The sequence below is a fragment of the Peromyscus eremicus genome, chromosome 15, assembly GCF_949786415.1.
Source record: "Peromyscus eremicus chromosome 15, PerEre_H2_v1, whole genome shotgun sequence".
NCBI classification, from domain to species: Eukaryota; Metazoa; Chordata; class Mammalia; order Rodentia; family Cricetidae; genus Peromyscus; species Peromyscus eremicus.
In genome coordinates this window covers 42,023,335-42,044,975 of record NC_081431.1, presented here as the reverse complement: position 1 = coordinate 42,044,975, position 21,641 = coordinate 42,023,335, and the positions used below count along the sequence as shown (strand labels likewise).

The following is a 21,641-nucleotide window of genomic DNA, read 5'->3' as shown; positions in this document are numbered from 1 at the left end:
AGCAGGGCAGACACAACGGCATCGGCCGGACACAGGAAGCGTGAATCTGAATCTGAACTTCACCAGGCATAATGAAGTCTAAAGCGCTTCACGGAGTCAACCAAGCAGGGAGCTAGAGGGCCGGGTGAATGGGAACTTTCGAGGTCACGCTCTTCCCTGTATGGGTTCCAGCAGAACCCCTTCAACACTCTTGTGGGACCTTAATGGACAGGTTAAGGTTAGAGACTCGAGTGAACACGTCTGCCATAGCCATCACAGGTTTATCAAGCGTTTGTCCTAGAGCACAGATTCATCTGGGGACTGTCCCAGTCAACACTGGCTAGGAAGCTAGTTTTGTAAAGAACATCAGAATCTTCCAACCCCAAGCAAAGGCGGCTCATGGAGAAACATTTGAGGCAACATGAGCCCTCCCAAGAGATATTTTGGTGGGGGCAGAACATCATGACCCCCCCAGGACCTCTACACAGTATGGTATCTGAAAGCTACTTCATAAGCCTGTGCTGACCACAGCGTCATCGCGTCACTCCAGGATGAATGTCACAGCGAGTCCTACGGTGTACCATCCCTTCTCCTTCTGCACCACACGCAGTCAGGGGCAAGAGAGAGTTCAGTGTTTGTCGGGAACAATGTGAGCGGGTCACTGATTAAGCATCTTGGTACAGGAGACTTAATTTTCAGCTAGCGCTCCGGGTGCAAGGGTCACTTAGCTCCACAAACCAGCTGAGAATAGGCACAGATTAACAGCATGGGTGCTGAGGTGGACTATCTCAGATGAACAGGACAGCATCACAAGATGCTCGGGAGAGACCCATTTGAATAGAAGGAAGGTCAGATTTGTGGCCAACCAGTCAAAGACCCTGGAGACTATTTTTAATCCCGAAAGGACAGGAAGGAACAAGAACAAAAAAAGGAACTCACACAGGAGAGATGGGAAGCAAGGAAGCATCTGTAATAAGCACGTCGAAAGGCAGGGAGGAAAATGGGAGTTTAGAACTGTGTTCCTGACGAGGAGGCCAGCAGTGCCACAGGAAAGGGGGCTGGGGATGGGAAGAGGGCACAGAGAGCAGCCACAGGACTACTCAGAGGAAGTGTTTGAAATGCCTATGTTGTAGGAGGAGGGGTTCCAGGTGGTCAGTAACAGTCTTGCCTCTGGCATTAGGTCATGAGTTCAAATCCCACGTGGGCCTCAAACCGTGAGCTGATGTTGGAGTCACTTTACCACTCCCTGTATACCGGCGAGAAGAGAAGCATCCAAGAAAAAAGTAGGAAGTTTTCCTACACTAGATGCTCATGACAACTGTCTTCAGAATCCTGAGGAAGGGTTATTTATTCCCGCGGCCGATCCACAGACGAGCCCAGGGCTCTGCATCCTCACTGCACCCTGAACACCCGAGGTAATGACCGGGGTGGCAGAGTGGAAGATGCCATTAGGTAAGCAGCAGGTGGAAAGAGGAAATACAGACTGTCTCCTACAGGAGGAGGGAAGGGAGGCGGAACTAGTGAGCAGGACATGTCCATCCAGCACCTGAGTGGTGAGTAGAGAGGAAAAGAAATGAAAGGTCTTTAGGCCAAACACCAATAAGGATAGCCTTATGTTTGTATTACAACTTAGTGATATACACTAACTAACTAAGGTGCCCCATAAACCCATGGGCGGAAGGGAAAATGGGTGTTACCTCCTTTGACAGAAGAACCACCGGAGGATTTAAAAACCACGTGACAAGTTTCAAAGTCACGCAGTTCACCACTGGCTTGGGACTCAAGGATTATATTAACTAATCAGAAGTGGCACAATGAGAGATTTTGTCATTGTCTCAGCCGGTAGTTTAGGACCTGAAATTTATGCCGCAAGCACAATTTGTCAGTACCCAAAATTCTGTCCAACCAAGTCTAACACAATGAAATAGAACTATTTCCTACCTTCCCATTTTCCATCAGAAATATCAAATATAGAAGACAGAACATTGCCATTATTGTTTTTTTTTTAATTATTTTTAATTATTCTTTTTTTTCAATTTCATGTACTTGTATGGAGGCGGGGGGGGGGGGGGGGGGGGGTTCCCATGGAGGCCAGAAGAGGGTATTGGATCTCCCAGAGCTAAAGTTACAAGTGGTTGTAAGCCACCCTCTCATGAGTGCTGGGAACTCAACACCCATCCACTGCAAGAACAGCAATGACTCCTAACCACTCCCACCCAGTTCAAAAAAAACAAACCATAAAACATAAAAATATCACCATCAAATTAACTATAGGAAACTGAAATGCAAAATGTTGGATCTTAAGGAAGGAATGAGTTGTTCACTGTACAGGTGCCTAGACATGGAAAACACACTAGATATCCATGAGGATTAGTCTTGACTGTCTACCTGGGTTGGTTTGGGAGCCACACACTAGTAAAGCACACTTGGGGTGGGTCTGTCTGAGAAGCTGTTTCAGAGGCCCAGCAACAGGCGCGCTCTGACAATGTGGGTTGAATCTGTTGCTGAAGTGTGACACTGTGGAGGATGGCCTGACTGAAGAAGTAGGGAACGTGTCCCTGGAGCTGTGTCTTAGACTCCACACCTTTCCTGTCCCTTCTCTGTGTTTCCTGCCCACAATGCTACAAACTATTCCTCCACCCCCTCCCTCCCATGACAGATTGAAACTTCCCAAACAGTGAACAAAATAAATCCCTTTATAAATACAGCATTTTCTCAGAGCTACAAGAAAAAACACCCTATTATCTGAATAAGCAAGTTTTACGAACCCCTGCCATGGTTCGGCCTTCCACTATTGTGTGTGAGATGAGAGGACAAAGTTATGGACATGCTTAATTCAGTTTCCTAAGCAACCTGAGGTTGCTCATAACCCCAGGCTTCAGGAGGCACATGCAGCAGAGCCACACCAGCCTAGAGTCCTATGACTGGGCTCAAAAGAGGGTTCTGCAGTGGGAAGGAAGCCGACAAGATTCTCTGTTCAGTGAGCAAGCGTACACCAGATTCTACGGCCTAAGGCCAGCACCTTCCTGACGTAAATCACTCTTGTCCCCTAACAACGCAATCAGAAAGGCGCTGTATTATCTCCACAGTGGAGGAAGCCAGGTTTGGAGGGAGGCGGACACAACCTCTTAGCTCTAGCCAGCACAGCACACGTGAGGCAGAGACGAATTTTCAAAGCAGGTCTGTCTGACTCCATCAAGCAGGCTTCCTACCCCAGGCCCCCACAGGAAATACCCCTGAAAGGCAAGAGCAGGCAGGAGGGCTCAGCTCCTAGGAAAACACAACAGAGTTCAAAGAACAGTGTGCTAATTCTCCAGCCAGGTCTTGACGGTCTGAGCGCTCCTTAGTGCTTGCTTAAGTCATTTTTTCAGAAGTATTTGTTTATTGTGTCTGTCATTAGAAGTCAACCTTTGGACAGAGACGGCTAGTCTTTTCCCTGTGCCTTGCAAAATAAGCCAGTGCTTCCGATTTCCTGGGTTTTTCCATTTAGAATTATCAGTTGTCTCAATAAACAACTTCAAGTGTCACACTTTCAGCTGGGAAAAGGACCATAAAGCATTGTATTTTTACCCAGCATCTAATCCAGCTTCAGTTATTTTTCCCTATACCCATTAAATGGTTTTGTGTTTAATCCTGTAGACAAGAACTGTCCATGGATTCCAAGCCCCCCACCACAGTCACAGACGGGGCAGGCCTGTCGCTAGGAAGAGTCACTAGGAAGGGGACAGCAGAGGCTCAGTCGACGGGTTGACCAACAGCAGCCCTTGTTAGCAGAAAAGACATGGTCTGGGCCTTCAAACCATCTTTAGAATTACGAAACGGAAGATTCAGCCTTGGCTTCACGTTTATAAAAGATGAAAATATTCCAAAGAGGAACCACTGTTGAATACTTGACAAAAAGGAGCAAATATACTGAAAACTGAGATTTGTGTGCACGGGATACGATTAACTGTTGACATGAATCAAGTAAGTGGACTGCACTGGGGGTTGGGGATTTAGCTCAGTGGTAGAGCGCTTGCCTTGCAAGCACAAGGCCCTGGGTTCAATCCTCAGCTCCAAAAAAAAAAAAAAAAAAAAAAAAGTGGACTGCACTGAGCAATAAAAAGCGAGACGTCAGGCAAGGAGGTATTTGTCTGTTGTTTAATGAGAGCTACGACATTATTAGAGCCACTGGCACACCATCTCTTGCAAAATGACCACCACTGGTGCCCCAGGAGTCATATTCGGAACAGTAGAAGGAGCAATGGCTTTGGAGAATGAAGCTAGACAAGCCCCACATCATCAGAGCACAGCATGGGGCCACAGCAGGGCTGAGACACAGCGTTTCTTCAGCATGGTGCTGAAGGGTCCACCTAAGAGCAGGTTTTCCCTGTGTGCACAGACTTCCTGCGGCAGGCAACTAACTGGCAGCCTACTGAACGCTGTGGGCTTGTTCTATCTTTATTCCTCCTGTGCTTCCTCTATTTGTAGACTTTAAAATAAAAAACACACTAAAGGCAGTTCTCAGATTAAAGTCAGTCAGGAGATCTCAACGACCACACGGCTGAGGAGAGGCGACCAAAGGTGTCCAGGTTGAGGTTTTTTGGGGGGTGTTTTTTGTTTTTTTCGAGACAGGGTTTCTCTGTGTAGCTTTACGCCTTTCCTGGAACTCACTTGGTAGCCCAGGCTGGCCTCGAACTCACAGAGATCCGCCTGGCTCTGCCTCCCGAGTGCTGGGATTAAAGGCGTGCGCCACCGCCGCCGCCGCCGCCCGGTTAGGTTGAGTTCTGATCAATTATCCAGAAGAGACTGAAAAGTGAGTAAAAATACACAACAAATCCTGCAAAGTAACGTGTGAGGAAATGCTTGAACATGTAGGCTGGGGAGTGGGGTGGGTAGAGGGAGGGGGAGAGAGAGCTGGCAATCACAGTGATCCTCCAGAGGCAGGCGTACCAGCAGCCCAGACACCCAGCGGCAGGGAGGGCTAGACACTGAGTAGGGAGAGAGATAAAGAGCAGAACAGCTAACTGTAAAATGTCTGCGTCCCTAACAACACGATTATTAGTTCAAGTGCTGTTGTCTAAAACATAGCTCTGTGATCACAGTACTGTGGGCTCTGGCTTTACTCTCCCTCCACAGTCCTCAGACTCAAAGATGTGTTTCCTTTGCAGGGAAAAGCAGAAGAGCCACACCACAGAGTCTTCTGGAATCTGAGAAGCTACGCAGAGCTCCAGCCTCGGTCTTGTCATGAACGAGCCTACACTGAGATTAGGTCTCTGGTCACCACACATCAAACGCACCAAGATCTGGAGTTTCTCCTCCTGGGAAATGAAGCATTGCTAGTGAGTCACCTTAGGACATTTGACCCACGGAGAGGAGAGTGACACTGTCCCCAAGAGGGCAGGCCAGCTTTGGTCTGGCCTGTTCATGGAAAGCCAGGTGCCTGCCAACGGGACCCCATCTACACACACACACACACACACACACACACACACACACACACACACACCCCGACACTCAGTCCTCCCCGGTCCCCTTCACTCTGCTGTCACTGTGTCCCTTCGGGTCTTCACCTCTTGCTTCACCACACAAGCCTCCTCTGGGGTCCCCTTGCTCCAGTCTGGCTTCCTTCCAACACATCCTCCCTCAGACTGTCAACACTCTAAAATGCCAATCTGGCCACAGTGCCCCATTTAAAACCCTGCACTGTGATGGCCCCTGTGATAGTGCCACTTCAATTCCACAGCCTAGTGACCCCACAGCTGAGAACCACGGCTCTCTCCGTGCCACATCCCTACTTTTCTCTCCAGCCCCCCTTCTTGCCTCCCCGCCTCCCCACATGCTGTGCTCTCTGGCTGAAGTGTCAGGGACCTAAGGCCAGCTTTAAGTCCCTCCTCAGCCCTGGTCCCCACTGAAGGGCCCTCTCTGCTTGCGGTGGGTGCTGCGTGCCTGGGCAGTTCAGCGCCGTCCCTTCCACGGTCCCCAGCAGGTATCACATCTACCACAACACGCTGGAATTGACTTGACTTCCTGTCTCCCCTGCTCATAACCCTTTTAGAGGAAAGCTGTTTCACTGAACTCTGCATCCCCATATTTAGCATGTTATCTGTGAAATGCTGATTGTGTTTACCCACAAATGACCCAGAAGCTAGCTGCCGAGAACTCCAAATCAACTCTGTGGAGCTAGCCACACCCATTGGCCAGCCAGAGACAGGCAGCTGGCTGAGTCTCTGAGAGAATGAAGCAACTTTTATGACCTCTCCCCATTTCCAACACTTGTCTTGCTCTGTTTATAGAAATCAACCTTTTCTGCCAAAACACATATCACGGCAGAGATGTTTTCCTCGATTTTGTGCATGTTCTAATGTAGCACATGGACGGCAGTCACCGTAAAGTCTGATCCCTTAGAAGGGCAAGTTTAAAAGGAAATTATGCTGGGGATAAGTGAGACAGAAACAAACAAATAGTTCAGTGCCATGACAGATTCCAACAACGAGCTATCTCTCTTCTTTCCTTTCTGAATTTAAAACTCCAGGGGACTTACCTTATAGCTTCAAAGGAGAAGGAAATATGTCTGTAATAGGAATAGGATGTATACTTCTAAGTGTAAAGAGTTAATATACCTCTAAGGTTTATGCTGCTCTTATTTGCTAGAGGTAGACATGTATTTTTTAGTTCTTGTGAACATTTTATTTATTATTTTTATGTATGTATGTTTTGCATGAATGTGCCAGTTTATTTACTATTTTTATGTATGTATGTTTTTCCTGAATGTGCCACTTTACTGCATGCATGTAATACCCAGAGGCCAGAAGAAAGCATTGGATCCTTTGGGACTGGAGGTCAGAGGTGAGACACCATGTGGGTGCCAGGAATCAAACCCAGGTCCTCTGGAAGAGCAGCCAGTGCTCTTAACCACTGAGCCATCTCTCCACCCTCTAGACATGCATTTTTTAAGCTAAATTCAGTATTCTCTGGATTGACAAACTGAAATGGATATTCTTAATTAGATACCACATATTCCTTATGCAGAGCTCAAGAGATTTTGAAAGCAATGAAAGGCAAGAAACCAATGTCTCAGGCAGCTCTACTGGCCTGCGCCTTCTGGGTTGGCACAGGCTACCCTACTATTGGACTAATAATTTGAGAAGCATGTTCCCAAGGTCAGAATGAAAAATACCAGTTGCTTAGTTTTCAGATGGCTGCTAAATTTTGAGCTTTACTTTCTAAAGCCTAAATTAAACATTCCAACAGCCATGAATAGCTCAACCCAAGGCCTGTTTTCCTGGATGAAAACAAGGATGACCAACAGTAAACCAGAGCCTCCTCTGGGCTTATCTCCTTTCAATCCTGAAATCCCACTCCTCCTTCCAACCACACATAATTATAAGGCTTGCCAATACTTTTAACCCATGCGATCCCCCTCTTTCCTCGGTGGGCCACAGGAGGCAAGCACAGCCAGAGCTCCTGGCTTTAGAGAGCGCTGGGAAGTGGTTGCTGAAGAATCGCTATCTTTGTATGTGCCCTGCTCTGTTCCAGAAAGAATGTCGAGACAGCTATAATCACTACCTAATTGATTTTTCTCGCTCCCACGCCCCTCTGCTCCTCCTTATAGGCTGACATCTTCATGGTAATTTGGCTTTAAATGAGAAGCAACCATACATTCATATTTATCAAGACAATATTAGTCCCTCAAAGAAGAATGAAGCATGATTCATCCATTCAACAAACATTTATTAGCTGTAGTTATGCGATTCTATCTAGTGCAGAATATAAACAAACAGACAATTACAGCAGTATGAGGTAAACACATAACAAGACCTGGAATGCTCTGGAACACACAGGCACAGCTCATCCACCCTGGGAGGCTCAAAGAAGAGTTCCAGAATCAAAGTTAGCTGACAACTCAAGGAATTTCCCCACATGAATACAATATGCACAGCAGCACCACTAACTATCAGGTAGAGTCTATGCAAACGGTGTAACCAAGAGAAGGAATGCCTCTGTCCAGATGTAACTAACATTTCTTTACCAAGGCACTCCCAAAGCCCAAAGGTGGGCCACAGCTCACCTACACCCATGGATCTACAGAAGCGTCCACGTCTTTTTACTCCTATAGAACACCCTCTTCTAGTTACCCTTGCTCGCTCCTATTCATCAAAACTTTCAACTCATCCGAACCAAAACTCATCAAGTGTTGAAGTGTGCAAGAGTGTGACAAGCACTAGACACTGGAAAGGAGTCACCAGGACCCTACTGCAGGTCACGTGACTACTGAAGTAGAAGTGAGAAAAACCACAAGGCTATCCACTCCACTGACCCAGTCCACTCCCCAAAGACCATGTGACGTGAACCCACTACTAATAATTCAGTGTTATGCTTATCCTAAGTGTGACACATTTTTTTCTGGACTGCAAATCTGTCCAGTTTCCAGACTCCAAAGCCCCTTCCCTGAATGCTCTTCTTCTGTCCCTTCAGGTACTTTTCCTACTGCAGAGAACATTGGTATTTTCAATTCCTTTGTTCCTGTCCCTGGGGATGTATACCAGAACACTGGTGTCAAAGACAACCCAAGTTGACCATTCGCCCTTCCCAGATGCTACAAACTGAAAGAACAGTTGGGGGAAATGATTTTCTCTTGCAGTCTTTTGTGACTCTTTGTCATGACTGGGGCCACCAGGAGAGCTGTGTGTCAGTGAAATCGCCCCAACTTTCGATGTCATTGTAAAGAAAAAGGGGGTCAATATTTCAATGCTATTGTCAATATCCCCACACTGTCAATGGGTGTGACTAGCATTGCATGAGCAAACCAGACCTGGATCATACTCAGTGTCTGTTCTAGGACCATTGCCTTAGGGTTTTCCTCAAATGATCACAAACAAAGCACAAATTCAGGAAAAGAAAAAAAAATAGTATGACTTAAGTGTTTTGGTTTACGTACTTCATATCTAAGAATATATAATTATTCTTTACCTCTTTTAGACTTGTTTGTTTTATTTTATGTGTATGAGTGTTTTGCCTGCATGAAGGTATTACATCCCCCTGGAACTGGAGTTACAGATGGTTGTGAGCCACCATGTGGGTGCTGGGAACCAAACCTGGGCTCTCTGTAAGAGCAACAAATGCTCTTAACAGCTCAGCCATTTTTCGGCCCCAAATGTGTAATTATTTAATTATGCTTCCTATAACTGAATATTAATTATCCTGAAATCTCAGCACTAGAAAATATAAAAACTGTGCTCCATCTTTTGAAACTTGGTTTGGTTTGGTTTGGTTTGGCTTGGGGAGTGTTGTTGTTGCCTTCGCTTAGATAGTAGATGAGGTAGCTCAGGCTGGCCTTGAATTCACTGTGTAGCAGAGGATGACCTTGAATTCCTGATGCTCCTGCCTCCACCTCCTGAGTGCTTGGGTCACAGGTGCTAAGCTTTTTGAATGGCACTACAGACCCAGTACCAAGGCTAGGCCCACACTCACATGCTACACCTCTGTCGGGTGCCACACTTTACACAGCCTAAGTAGGAGCTTAGCAATAAGACATGACATCATCATAATACATCTCACAATTTGCAGCTCTGGTTATCATTCAAAGCATAAGGAAGATCAGAAGACTACATTTCTCAAATCCTTCACCAGGAGTGATCTCCAGGAGAAGCATGCGGGAAGTGTCCTTATTCTTGAGCACCAATGATATCCTCAAGTATGGAAACAGCCTTGAGGGTCTGGGTAGTTCTTGACAGCACAGAGCTAACACCTGGGTCCAAATCCAGCCTCCACTATTCTTTAGCTATATGACCCGGCGAGCAAGTGACTCACTCTGGGCATTGTTTTCCTGGTATATAAAAGAAAGAGCGAGCACTCCATAATAGTGCCTTCCCCATAAAGCTGTTGTCCAGTGTGCGGGAGGCGTCTTCCTCACCTCAACCCCATTAACTCTAAAATTGTTCACTTTGAAGAATTCTGAACAGGTCACTGGAATGTAGGAAAACAAACACCAGGAAGCCAACTGGAGGAAAAGAGAAACGTTTCATAGTTGCTGTGTCTCCTTTGGTTGAGTCAAATTAAGGCTGGGGTTTTCAGGGACAAAGAACAGAGCCTCTCCACAGGACACCTAGGACAAGAAAGCAAGTGGCATTCAAGGCGGAGAGTTCTAAGAACTGACTTTGGATGAGGTGTGGTGTCCCTGAGTCACTTGTTCATATGGGAAGAGGCAGGATTCCTACACAAACGAGAAACAATCTCACATGATTCTTCCTCTTGATATTTCAGATCTACAGTTTAACTCAGAGCCAACTGCTCTGGACTCGGTAAATCTAAAGATATGGAGAGAGGCTGGGTAAGAGGAGAAACGGAGTCCAGTGACCAGAGAGGCCTCTAAGAACCACTTAGTGGCTGCCAACCTCTAACCGAGCGACAGTTTATTTGGGGTGGGATCCCCTCTATTGCTCCCAGGACATTCATTGCTACCCTATCTGGCTACACACTGCCACTGCCACCCATGCAACATCTGTGTCTTCAGAGAGAGGAGAACAACCCCGAAATGCAAATCCTGTCTGAAGACAACTGGCCCAGAGCTTATCAGTCATTTAGAAATAGTCATACAGGTCAACGCCACAGCAACATCACATTGAAATAACGTGTATATACACACAAAGCCCACAAAAGCAACCCGGTGACTTGTCAACAATCTAGACCAAGTTCATGTCAGGATCATGTTCTGAGTAAGGCACCCACGTGGTACGTAAAAACCTCTATTTTTCACCGAGAAAGTTCCTATCTTTGTAGACCACATCTTCAGAGTCACCAACAACTTCACTGCCCTAGTCAAAAGTATACAGACCCAAGCACAGGAGGAGGGAAATCTGAGCAGGGAAGGTCAATGTGAGAGAAAAAAAATCCTGTGTCAGCAGCCATGGCAGAGGAAGATATGGCTCCTGGCCTCCTGCCTTCAACTCTGAGACTTCCAAGTCATGTCGCCTCTACTCCTCCCAGGAGGCCCTGGACACTCCACACTACCTGGGAACGCTGCTCCAAACCTTGAGTGTTCTGAAGCTAAAGAGGGCAAGTTTTGATGCAAGTATTTGCCCCCCACTCCGGGTCATCACCCACAAAGCGCTAGCAAGGCCCTAACGCAGCCAAGAGAACACCTTCCCCGTGTCCTGACTCCCTTCGGCCACTACTGTGTTCCTTCACTGGGTTCCTACACCATCTGTAACCACTCTCTTCTCCAACTGAAGAACTCCTGCATTCTGCTACATGTTCCTGTCCACCCAAAGAGTGATTCTGGTGCCAGGCTCTCTGTCTTGCATAGTCTCTTCATTTGGGACGTGTTGAAAGATTCACTGGACGAATTAAGAACTCACGTGACCCTCCCCAATAGTTTATGGAAAGCAGCTTTCTCCAAGTGTCTCACCCCCTCCCCCGTCCCATACTCTACAGGCAAAGTCCCAATACTAAGTACCCATCTGCCTCCTCCCACCCCGTAGAAAGAAGGTCACAATGGGAAACCCGCCACCCCTCAAAAGAAGCAGGTCTGAAAGTCCTGTTGCTCGTGCATTCTGAGTTTGTGGGAGTAGGGACTCGGCTGCTGGCATCAATGGGTAAGGGGAGGAAAGGGTGCCTTCCGGGCCCCGTGGCTTATGGCACTTGTAGAACCAAGCTGTGCTTTCTGGCCAGTTCTGTGTGTCTGTCATCTTCTGCCACACCACCCCCAATCTGTTTGCCAAGGACCTCAAGATGTTTCCGGAAGGTTTTGAATTATTGACAAACTTAGGGAAGATGCTTTGGAAAACACCAAGTACTAAAACAGACCTGTACAGCTAGTGCAAACACTTGGCCGTCAGCAGTTTCCTTTTTAAGGCCAAAGGGGGAGAAAAAGGAGGGGGAAAGTCTGCCTTGGCTAAATAATAATGATATTCCCGGAAGAGCAGACACTGAATTCCGAAGTTCAAGATCTCGGGAGCTCTACTCACCCCTAGCCATCTTGCTCCTTTATTGGCCGCCTGTTGAATCTGGACTCTTTTGAGGGTGACATGGTAAACAGCTCCTTCCTCAACTTCTTCACCCCAGTCCTGAATCGAGCTCTGCCGGGCAGGGGACAAGGAGAAAGAAAAGGGTCGTTTGTGTGTGCTGCTGTTGTTCGCTCCCCCGGGCTAACCACACTGCATCACAGCTGCTCCCCTGCTTCCAGCAGCACTCAGAGCCCAAGATGGGCTGTTCGGAATAAATATTCCAATCAGGGCAATACAAGACACATTGGAATAGGCAGAGCTGAGATTTTCTTGGCCGGGAGCCCTTTCCTGCGGTATCAGGATCCTCCAACTTCTCTAGCTCAGTTATTTTTCCAAGACTGGCCACATATCTTAAATCTTTTTTTTTTTTCAAGTTTTCTTTTCTTCATAAGGAAACTGTGATTTAGTCCTGATCAACTCTGTCCCTTTAAATGAAATGAAAAAGAACTCATGTGCAAAAACTAAAGTTTATCCCTAAGTGCCCAAACATTTGAGCAATGTCGATTTCAAACTCCTGCAAACAAGTGTTTCAATGCCAAGAGCTCTCTTTGGGAAGTGAAGTTGTATGTCTTTTTCTCCTCTTACTGTTTTGGAACCCAAAAAAGTTAGGGGGAATGTGGAAAGTTTTTATTTCCGTAAAACTAAAAACTCTGGCAAGTGCAGAGAAAGCAACACATCCTCATGCCTCTTCCACTGAAATTCACACAGCGACCCCCTGGATAGCCATGTCGCCTGGGGAACCTCGGATCAGCGTTAAAGGGACTGCTCCCCCAGACTGAGTTCTCTTCCCTTCCGAGTTCTGCTCTCCTGACGCGCATCTGTCCCAAACACCCCGCGGGCGATGCCTGAGTATGCAGGCAACGTTTCTAGGGAGAAGAAGCGCAGAGAGAGGAGGGATACAAAGCCGAGTGAGTGAGAAAGTTCCCCTCGGAGCTCGCTCGGGGTCCGGGTGGCTCCGATCACTTCGACAAGACTCTAACAACCCGGCCCGAGAGAGCGGGAGGTGGGAAGATTCCCCCAGCAGAGAAGCGTCCGGGGAAGGCAGGGAGCTCGCGTTACCATTTTAGCTTGCCAAAGCAATTTCATTCTCAGTTTTCTCTCCGGTACGCGAACACTGCATGATGCGCCCTGCTCCGAGGCGGCCGCGGCGTCTTGCTGGCCCGGCTCCGGGTCCCCGCGCTTCCCACGCGCCCCGCTGCCCCACCGCCGCCGCCGCCGCGCGCGACTCGGCCACAAAGGAGAGCGGCCAGCGAGCGAGCGAGCGAGCGAGCAGCCCGGGAGCCCGCGGCCGCAGACTCCTCCCCGCCACTCCGTGATGTCAGGCTTTCCTGTTTGTGCTTGCGAGCGCACTCTCCCTTTCGGAAGCCCCGCGGATCAAGGCAGCCAGCAATCGTTTCTCCAGCTCCGGAGTGGTCGAGAGACGACGCTTTCAAGTAGACCGGTCCATCGGGGGTTTCCTGGTGGCCACCAGGTGCCAAAATAGAACCATGTGTGCCACACGGCATGTGTGCGCGGCCTCCGCAGCCTACTTCGCTGAAGGAAACTGGGGGAATTCAGGATGAAGGACACTTGTGTGATCTGCTTGCTGTTTGGGATTTGGAGTAATTAAATCAGAGTGCCCTTGGCTTCAGGGAAGCTTTTCATTAGGATAAAGTCAGAGGATACCTGGGTATCCAAAAACCGTGCCTGGGGTTCTACCCTACCCTGCACCTGCAACCCCTGGGACTTGTTCCTACAGCCCATTTTTGTTTCTTTGATGGCTTTCTTGCTTTTTGTTTGGGCAAAAGGTGGCCCTGGCTAGCCTTGAACTTTTGGAACTTTTGTGGCAATCCTCCTGCCTCTGTATCCTGAATACTAAGATTACAGGCATGCATCAGCACCACCAACCGATTCTGATAAGGCTTAGTTTACCGGCCTTCCTGGCTGCTATGGCTGACAGACAAAGCTGGGCAGGGTTTTGCTGGATCTGACAGTATGTGGCACGGGCCATAAGTGGTCCTGGGGTTTCTGGAGTTTTTGTGAGTAGTCATGTGGTGTCTGCACTGTGGGGACACAATGGGATAATCACTAGGGAAAGCCCCTTCAAAGGACACAGCGGGTGGAAATTTTATCTTAACACAAAGATCTATGTGGGACAACACATTACATTTTAAAAGATCTCGTTTCAATAAATCAACAGCAAGAGATAACCAATAATAATGCAGCCCAGACTGCACCTTCCAGAACTCCACACCAACCACAAAAAGCTGAAGGCTCCAGTGTTTTACAGGCGTTACCCCTGATCAATTTGAAAAGGACCGCCACCTAATTGCTGTGCTAAGGCATAGCACTGAGCTTTGATTGGTAATAAATATATCATGAGCTGTAATGTCAGAGATCAGATGTACAATGTCCCCAGAAGGGTAACGCAAGGGAGCACACTTCAGTGTGTCTTCAAGGCAGTCAAATGCTCCTCAGACAGCCCCAAGCTTCAGGGGTCCAAGACTGTGGAGAGAGAAGAATGTTCTTTTTCAACCAAAACGACTGTTTCTGTAATTTAAATATCAAATATGCACACCAACATACACATACATTCCTTCTTCTGTGCTCAGTGCTTAGGACAGAGTGTCCCGGGAGCCAGAGAGAAAATATGTGGAGACCCTTCCTCAGACTTGTTAGGCCTTCCTCAGGGCTCTGGGTCACACCTGGAGAACTTATTTGGTGATCCTGAAGACAGCAAAAGGCAACCGAGCGACCCTTGAGGTTGATTTCCACACTGCTCTAACCCAGTCCGGACTGTAAATGTGAAGATTACTGAAGAACTTCTTCAGAGATAAGCAGCTTCTTCTCCAGGACTTCCTGGAGAAGGTGGCTTGGACCTCATAAGCCCCTCCCAGATAGCTCTCCCAAAGCTCTCATCCTCCAGCACCTGCTGTGTAAAGGGAGGGACAACAGGATCCAGTTTGAACCGGACTTACAGTGCCTTCAACTGACATACCACTTCCTTGGCTACAAAGTGGGACAAACACCCACCGAATTTAAAAACAGTTAAATAAAGTAACACGTGAAAATCACCTGGTGCGTGGAGAGTTGTCCAAAAGGTTCCATTCTCTCCCATTGCCTTTCCCCCTAACAGCTACTGGCCCAGACTCCATGAGAAGCTGAGTTATGTCTGCCATGCAGAGAAATCTAAAACAAGGTCTTCCCAATTATAGTTCCAGAGAGACTTACCAAGAATGATCATTTGCGTTTATTCCTAAGAACGTGTTCTTTAATCCAAAAGTCCTAGTAAGAAGGTAATACTGATTACATTGCCTATAGGTGAAATATTTTAAAATAAAATTTAAAAGCCCTCATTGACTTCAACATCTGATAGTTCTAAGTCATGTAAAGCCAGCTGTTTTATCTCTTTCTTCCCTTATGCCTGCATGCCGCTATGACCCACCATGATGGTAGTGGACTGAACTGTAAGTCCTGCACGCTGCTATGACCCACCATGATGGTAGTGGACTGAATTGTAAGTCCCCAATGAAATGTTTTCCTTTCTAAGAGTTGCTGCAGTCATGGTGTCTTCCCAGCAACAGAAACCCTGACTACAACGTACGCTAACTAGAAATGAACTTTTAAAGGAAAGATGGAAGGAAGGTGGGAAGGAAGAAGAGAAGGAGGTATACACATTGAGGTGTGCATGTTGAAGAGGACACAGGGCAAAGGGACCCCCAGTATACTGTTGTTGGGAATGGAAGCAGTATCCACTAGGAAAAACAGCACAGCTGTTGCTGAAGAAATTAAAAATACATCTACCAGAAGATTCAGTAATGCCAATTACGGATATTTATAAAAGTATGTAATTCCAGATCGCTAAGATATGCCTACACCTCCATATTTATTACAGCATATTCATGATGGCTAACCTACAGACATAATCTAGCTGTCATTCAATGGATGAATGAATAAAGAAAATGGGATGTAATGGAGTTACCCAGCTTTTAAAAAGACAGAAGCCCTGTCATTCATGACTACCTGGATGGACCTGGAAGGCGCTATGCTGAGGGAAATATGTCAAACTCAGAAAGACGATGTAAAATCTCCCTTCCCTACGGAATCTGAGTAGTCAGTCAAACATACACAATCAGAATAGAATGGTGATGTCTGGTGGGTGTGGGAAGAGGAGGATAGGAAGGAATGGTCAAAGAATACACAGTTTCAGTAATACGAGATCTTTTTTGCACAGGGCCGATAGCTACTTTATTGTATGTTTTAAGTTGCCGGAGAGTAGATCTTACATAAATATGATAGCAACAATAACAATGGAGCAGGAAGAAACCCTGAAGATGATTCCCCTGTTCTTGGCCTTGATGGTGGTAATGGTTTCACGGCTTTGTACTGATCCCCAAGCTCATCAAGTTACAAATGGTAAATACATACAGCATGTCACATGTCACTCATACCTTCATGAAGTCACTTACAAAGTTTGTCTTGAAAATGACAATGCCAACATAAGATGGCTAGAGATAGCAAGACCTCAGCTTTGTCATCCCCAAACTCAAGGCTGGACCACAATGTCTTATGCCCAATGAAAAGTTTAGAGGAAAAAAATAAAAATAAAATAAAATAAAAAGTTTAGAGGAGCCAGGTGGTAGCACACGCCTTTAATCCTAGCACTAGGGAGGCAGAGGCAAGCCGATCTCTGTGAGCTTGAGGCCAACCTGGTCTACAGAGCTAGTTCCAGGACAACCAAGGCTACCCAAAGAAACCTTGTCTCAAAAAAACAAAAACAAACATAAGTTTAAAGGAAAGCAGCCCTGAGAGAGAAGAAGTAATATCAACAACTATGGGGGGAAAGGAAATGAGTGGTCTACGATCCCTTTACACCTTGCCTTACCATGGCTGAGTAGCAATTGTTTCCTTCCACCCAAAACTACTACATAAGGGGGAGCCTTTCCTACTCACTGCTAATAGAGTTGAAATGAAACTAGTAATAGCCATTTGCAATAATTTTATTAATAACTATACATTCAGCTATCTGTAGATCCCCAATAACAATTTTAGAGGAAGATATAAGCAAATAAATCAGATACTTCTTAATTTTACCTCCAGCAATATCTAAGTATGGCTGAAACACGAGGCACTCGATCCTCTGGACAACCCCATGAATGCTTCTCCCTGGTCTTCAGATTTGTGGGCTGTGTTGCTTAGCAATAGCTTCCCACACTCAGTTTCCCAGTATCATCTGGGCATTCTGTTCCGGTTGTTTCCAGCTGTGAAAACTGGGATCTGGCTGGGGGTGCAACTCATTGATAAAGTGTGTGTTTAGCATGTCCAAGGCTTTAGGTTCAATCACCAACCCCAAAATCAAAAAAACAACAAAACCCCGGGGTTGCCCCATTGGCCTACTTTTTGCTTGAACTTTCAACCTTGCTCTGCAGAGGACGAGGAGCCAGTCATGCTTGGTTAAAGATGAATGTCCTTTAAACAATAGACAGTTGCTGCCATTTTCTCAATGCAAACTGACCTTATTAATTATCACAGAGATACTAGAAAGTATCAATTAAAATTCTCAATGTTCTGCTAGTAGATTTTTCTATTCATGTAAGCAATTTATGAGCCAATTTTAGACAGTAGTCCTCTTGCAACTAAAGAAAAGGCTGCCTTAAGGGATGGAAAAGAAAGAAGGAAGAACTCTAAGGAAATGCCGTTCAACAATGGCGGGCCTGAGGCAGACGGCTCCTGTGGCCGTGACAGCAAATATTTTTCAACTAATATTTTAATCATTTGTTGGTGGTTACTCTTAACTGCTGGTGATGCTTACCCATAGAGGAAGCTGAGGTAGGGAATACCATTTGTACCTGTGGCTGTTGTGCATCAACGCCTCATCTAATTATAGATTTCTATAAAAGAAAAAAGGACCCAGCCAGAAATGAGTCCAGAGAGGTAAAGATCAAAACACGGCAAGCAGATGAGACATGTCACCAGGTTCTGTGACATGTAATAAAACACCGCAAAGGGCAAGGTGAGTGAGTGACCTAACCTGAACATGAAGGGCTTTGACAGAGAGTCTCAAAGGAGTTATTGGACAATCACCTTTTCTTCCCCAAAGCTAAAGGAAGCTCCTTTTGTCGTGAGCACAGTATTGAAACAGCAGTGAGCCTCAAGTAAAGGAGGACTGGTCTGGAAAAAACGGCTCTTCAGTCAAGACATCTAGAGTGGAGGTCTAGCCCAATCACTTCACCCTGAGGCAAGACCTTCATTTCAACCCAGTTAGTCCTATTAAGAAGATAGGACTAGAAAGACTTCTGTCATTGGCTCACAGTAGGAACTGAGATGATACACATCAAGCCTTTAGCACAGTATCCCAACACCTGGCTACTCCTCAGTGCTAATGGCAGTAGGAGCCGCCATGTGTTAGGTTAAAGAACTGCAGAAACTACAGGAAACTAAAGATGTTAAAAAGCTGGCCCCTCTTAAGTAGCTCAAGATTCTACAGGTTGAAGACAGAATTTCATGATACAAAGATCACAGAGAGCCCTAAGCCCCACACACTGTTGAGTCCAGTGAGCAACACTTACTGAGTTGCTACAAACCCAGACAAACACAGGGTTCAATGCTCCCACCTACTTCAATCCGTCCTCCTCCTTGCAGTAGCCAGAGCCGTCTTTTCAAATCACATGACCATCTCCTCCTGTTCTTTACCCCCTCTAGGGGCTCCCTATTGTCAAGGATAAAAGCCTAAACCCTCCCTACACCCCATGCAGCCTGGCTGAGGCGGGCCTCTGCCCACCCCAGCCTCCCCCCCTCACCCCATGTACTCTCATACTTCAGCTGCTTTTTTTCCCCGACATCTTGGACATATCTGACTCCTCCTGCCGGAGGGCCTTGGAAGACTCCATTTTCCTTGTGTGGGACGTCCTAGCCTCTTCTTGCTCTGGTTTAAATACCGGTATCATGTGCAGACACAGCACCATATTCCTCTCTCCTTGCGGCTCAATCACAGTTGAATACTAGCACTGACAGACTCTTTTCCTAGACTGTAAACTCTGTGAAGGCAGGGATGATGCCAGGCTTTCTCTCCCCGTTGTGTGCTAGCTCCTTACAGGGCTGAGCACACAGAGACCTGCTATGGTTATTAGAATTGCAGATGCCAAAAATAACCAGAGTGAGACAGATGATCTGACAGCTAGATTGGCGGGGGCGTTGTGTTATAAATTCGATAAGGGACTAATAAAAATGGCTGAATGACAAATAAACCTTAGATATTGCCACTATCTTAAAGTTAATTATATTTTATAAGGAAAGGAAAAGTATAAAGGGACTGTGTGAAAAAATGATTTTCCAATGCTAAAGACCAGCAGGTAAGATTAGCAGCTCAGAGTACGCGGAGCAGGGGCACCGAGAGAGTGGAACTCTGTCTTACTCAAGGGCTTACTCTTGAAAAGACTTGCAGGAACTGGAGAGATGGGTCAGAGATGAACAGTACACACTGCTCAGTTGCAGCACTAGGGTGGGCAGCTGTAACTCCAGCCCCAGGCATTCACGGCTTCTATGACACCCGCACTTAAGTGCACATGGGCGTACATGTGCATGCATGGTTTTAAAATATATTTTTAAAAAGTTTGAAGTCTTCCGGGAGGGGCATGGGGATGAAGACTTGGGTGGATATAATTAAGATGCACCATATGCATGTATCAAATTGTCAAAGAATAAATAAAACTATTCTTTAAAATTTATCATATAATACAGCTTTTTTAAAAAAGGCTGTTGTCACTTAGACTTTCGAAGACAAAGAGAAGCATGCTTTGGAAGAAAAGAGTGGGTACAGGGAGACCACATGCTTGAAGGGGATAGAAAGAGATAAGATGTGGACCCTGTGGTCCAGGAAAACAGGGACAGACAAAGTAGCCCACCCTACCCAAGAAGTTGTCTGCAATTGAGACCTGCTGGGGAAGAGAACATCCATTTCTTCAACAGAGTGTCACCACGTAATCAAACTATACTCCAGGGCAGGTCCCATGCCCAGGAGGAGCTGGCCAACACAAAACGGACTCCAGTGGTTTGATGGGTTTTCTCTCTCCTCCCTCCCTCTCTCTCTCTCTCTCTCTCTCTCTCTCTCTCTCTCTTTTCTCTGTCTTTCTGTCTTTTTCCTTTTTGGGTTTGCTTGTCTGTTTTGATTTTCTTTCTTTGATTTTGTTGTTGTTGTTTGATTGTGTTTTTTGAGAGAGAATGTGAAGTTGGGTGGATAGGGATGTGGAGAGGATGGGGGAGGAGTCGGGGGAGGAAAAATGGTCAAAATACATTGTATGAAAAAAATAATAAAAACTTAAAGATAATTTGAAATGCTAAAATAGCAAATCAACTAGATGACTATCACACTTGTCTGTAGATTAGCTTGTGAGGGGAAAGGGGGCGGAGAGAAGGCTGTGGAAGGAATGCCCTTCTAAATTACCAGTAGGAGAGCTTTGAAAGAAAGAAATGGTTCTGAGTGGTGTGGGAAGAATAAACCCTGTAACTTGATGATAGGCTATGCTACAAGAAAATGAGAGAGCAAAGCAAATAAATAAATCAACAAAATTAAAAGTTTTAGGACTAGAACTCTGAGAATGGAGGAACATGTAAATAAAGTAAAATAAAAAGAGATTCTGCTTTGGGGAAAAAATATTGGCTCAGTTCTGAGGAGAAAGAAACTAAAGACAGTGACAGAGGAGTGGCCAGAAAGAGAGGCGAAGACTAGAAATGTGAGTGAGTCCACGGAAGAGTTCACAGGAGCACCGGGGGAGGGGCGGGAGTGGGCGGCACGCAACCAGTCTCATAATATGTGCCCCGCGAGAAAAAAAAAAGTACCAGAGAAGAGAGCGGGCTGGAGGGAGGAGGGTCAGAGCTGTGCAAGTAATGAGGACAAAGCTCACTGCACTTAGAAATTCTCACACCGAAGTCAGTGCTGGAGGAGTCAACGGACTTGTCAATATTTCAAACAAGCTTTGCCCTCTGCCACTGTTGCAAGATGCTGCGTGGATTTTTAAGAGGGTTCTGTCTATTTTAAAAACCTACAAATGTTTTTTGAAAAAAAATTATCGCAGTTATTCTCTGACACTCTTCAATAAAATGTAACCAAAGTTAATTGAAAGTCTTAGTGTGGTCAGTTACATAACAGCAGAATTGCTGAATGGCTTAAACACTGTGTTTTCCCAGAAATACTTGCCTTCTGGATGAAACCAAGAATGGAAAGTTCCTGGCTTCGGGAACGACGTCTGAGAAGGTGGAAAGAAAAGAAGGGCCTACATGATGGGAATGAAACTTTAACAAAAGTTAACACATGCTCACTGCTCACACAGGGAAACAGAAACACAAAGAAAAGGTGGGGTCTCACACTTTAGAAAGTTGATTGTGTGTCCATTAGATAACCCTTACTTTCTTAAAACAAAGAAGAAAAAAAACAGACAATGTTTCATACATTGCATTGCCAAGAAAAATTTTAGATAGCTAGGTCCTTGATATTTGCCTGTTAAATTGACAGAGTCAGTTCACAGTGGCCCATACCGATCCTGCTTGCTTTAAAGCCTGGAGTGAGGTCTTATATTAATTTGCTTTCCTGTTGCTAAGCACCATGACCAAACCTATCGCGGGGAGGAAAACGTTTATTTCACCTTACACCTTCGGTCCATCATGAAGGGAAGGCAGGGCAGCAGTGAAGAAGCGACC

General features: G+C 46.2%; 1 protein-coding gene and 1 non-coding gene across 3 annotated transcripts in view; one reads left to right on the top strand and one right to left on the bottom strand.

Annotated features, from left to right (window-relative positions):
- Positions 1 to 21,641, bottom strand: part of Rgl1 (ral guanine nucleotide dissociation stimulator like 1) — a 256,031-nt gene that overhangs the window by 97,313 nt on the left and 137,077 nt on the right. Inside the window, exons 1-2 of one of the 2 annotated variants that reach the window (XM_059280900.1) lie at positions 13,026 to 13,187; positions 11,928 to 12,038 (exon numbers count right to left, since the gene is read on the bottom strand). In XM_059280900.1, coding sequence (XP_059136883.1) covers positions 11,928 to 12,038; positions 13,026 to 13,052 — 138 coding nt within the window. In that variant the 5' untranslated portion in view covers positions 13,053 to 13,187. Of the gene's footprint in view, positions 1 to 11,927; positions 12,039 to 13,025; positions 13,188 to 21,641 lie in introns of those variants that run through there. The other variant, XM_059280899.1, reaches the window with a different exon arrangement.
- On the top strand, positions 3,967 to 4,039 carry Trnaa-ugc (transfer RNA alanine (anticodon UGC)). The gene has a single exon. It is a non-coding gene; the product is annotated as a tRNA-Ala (tRNA).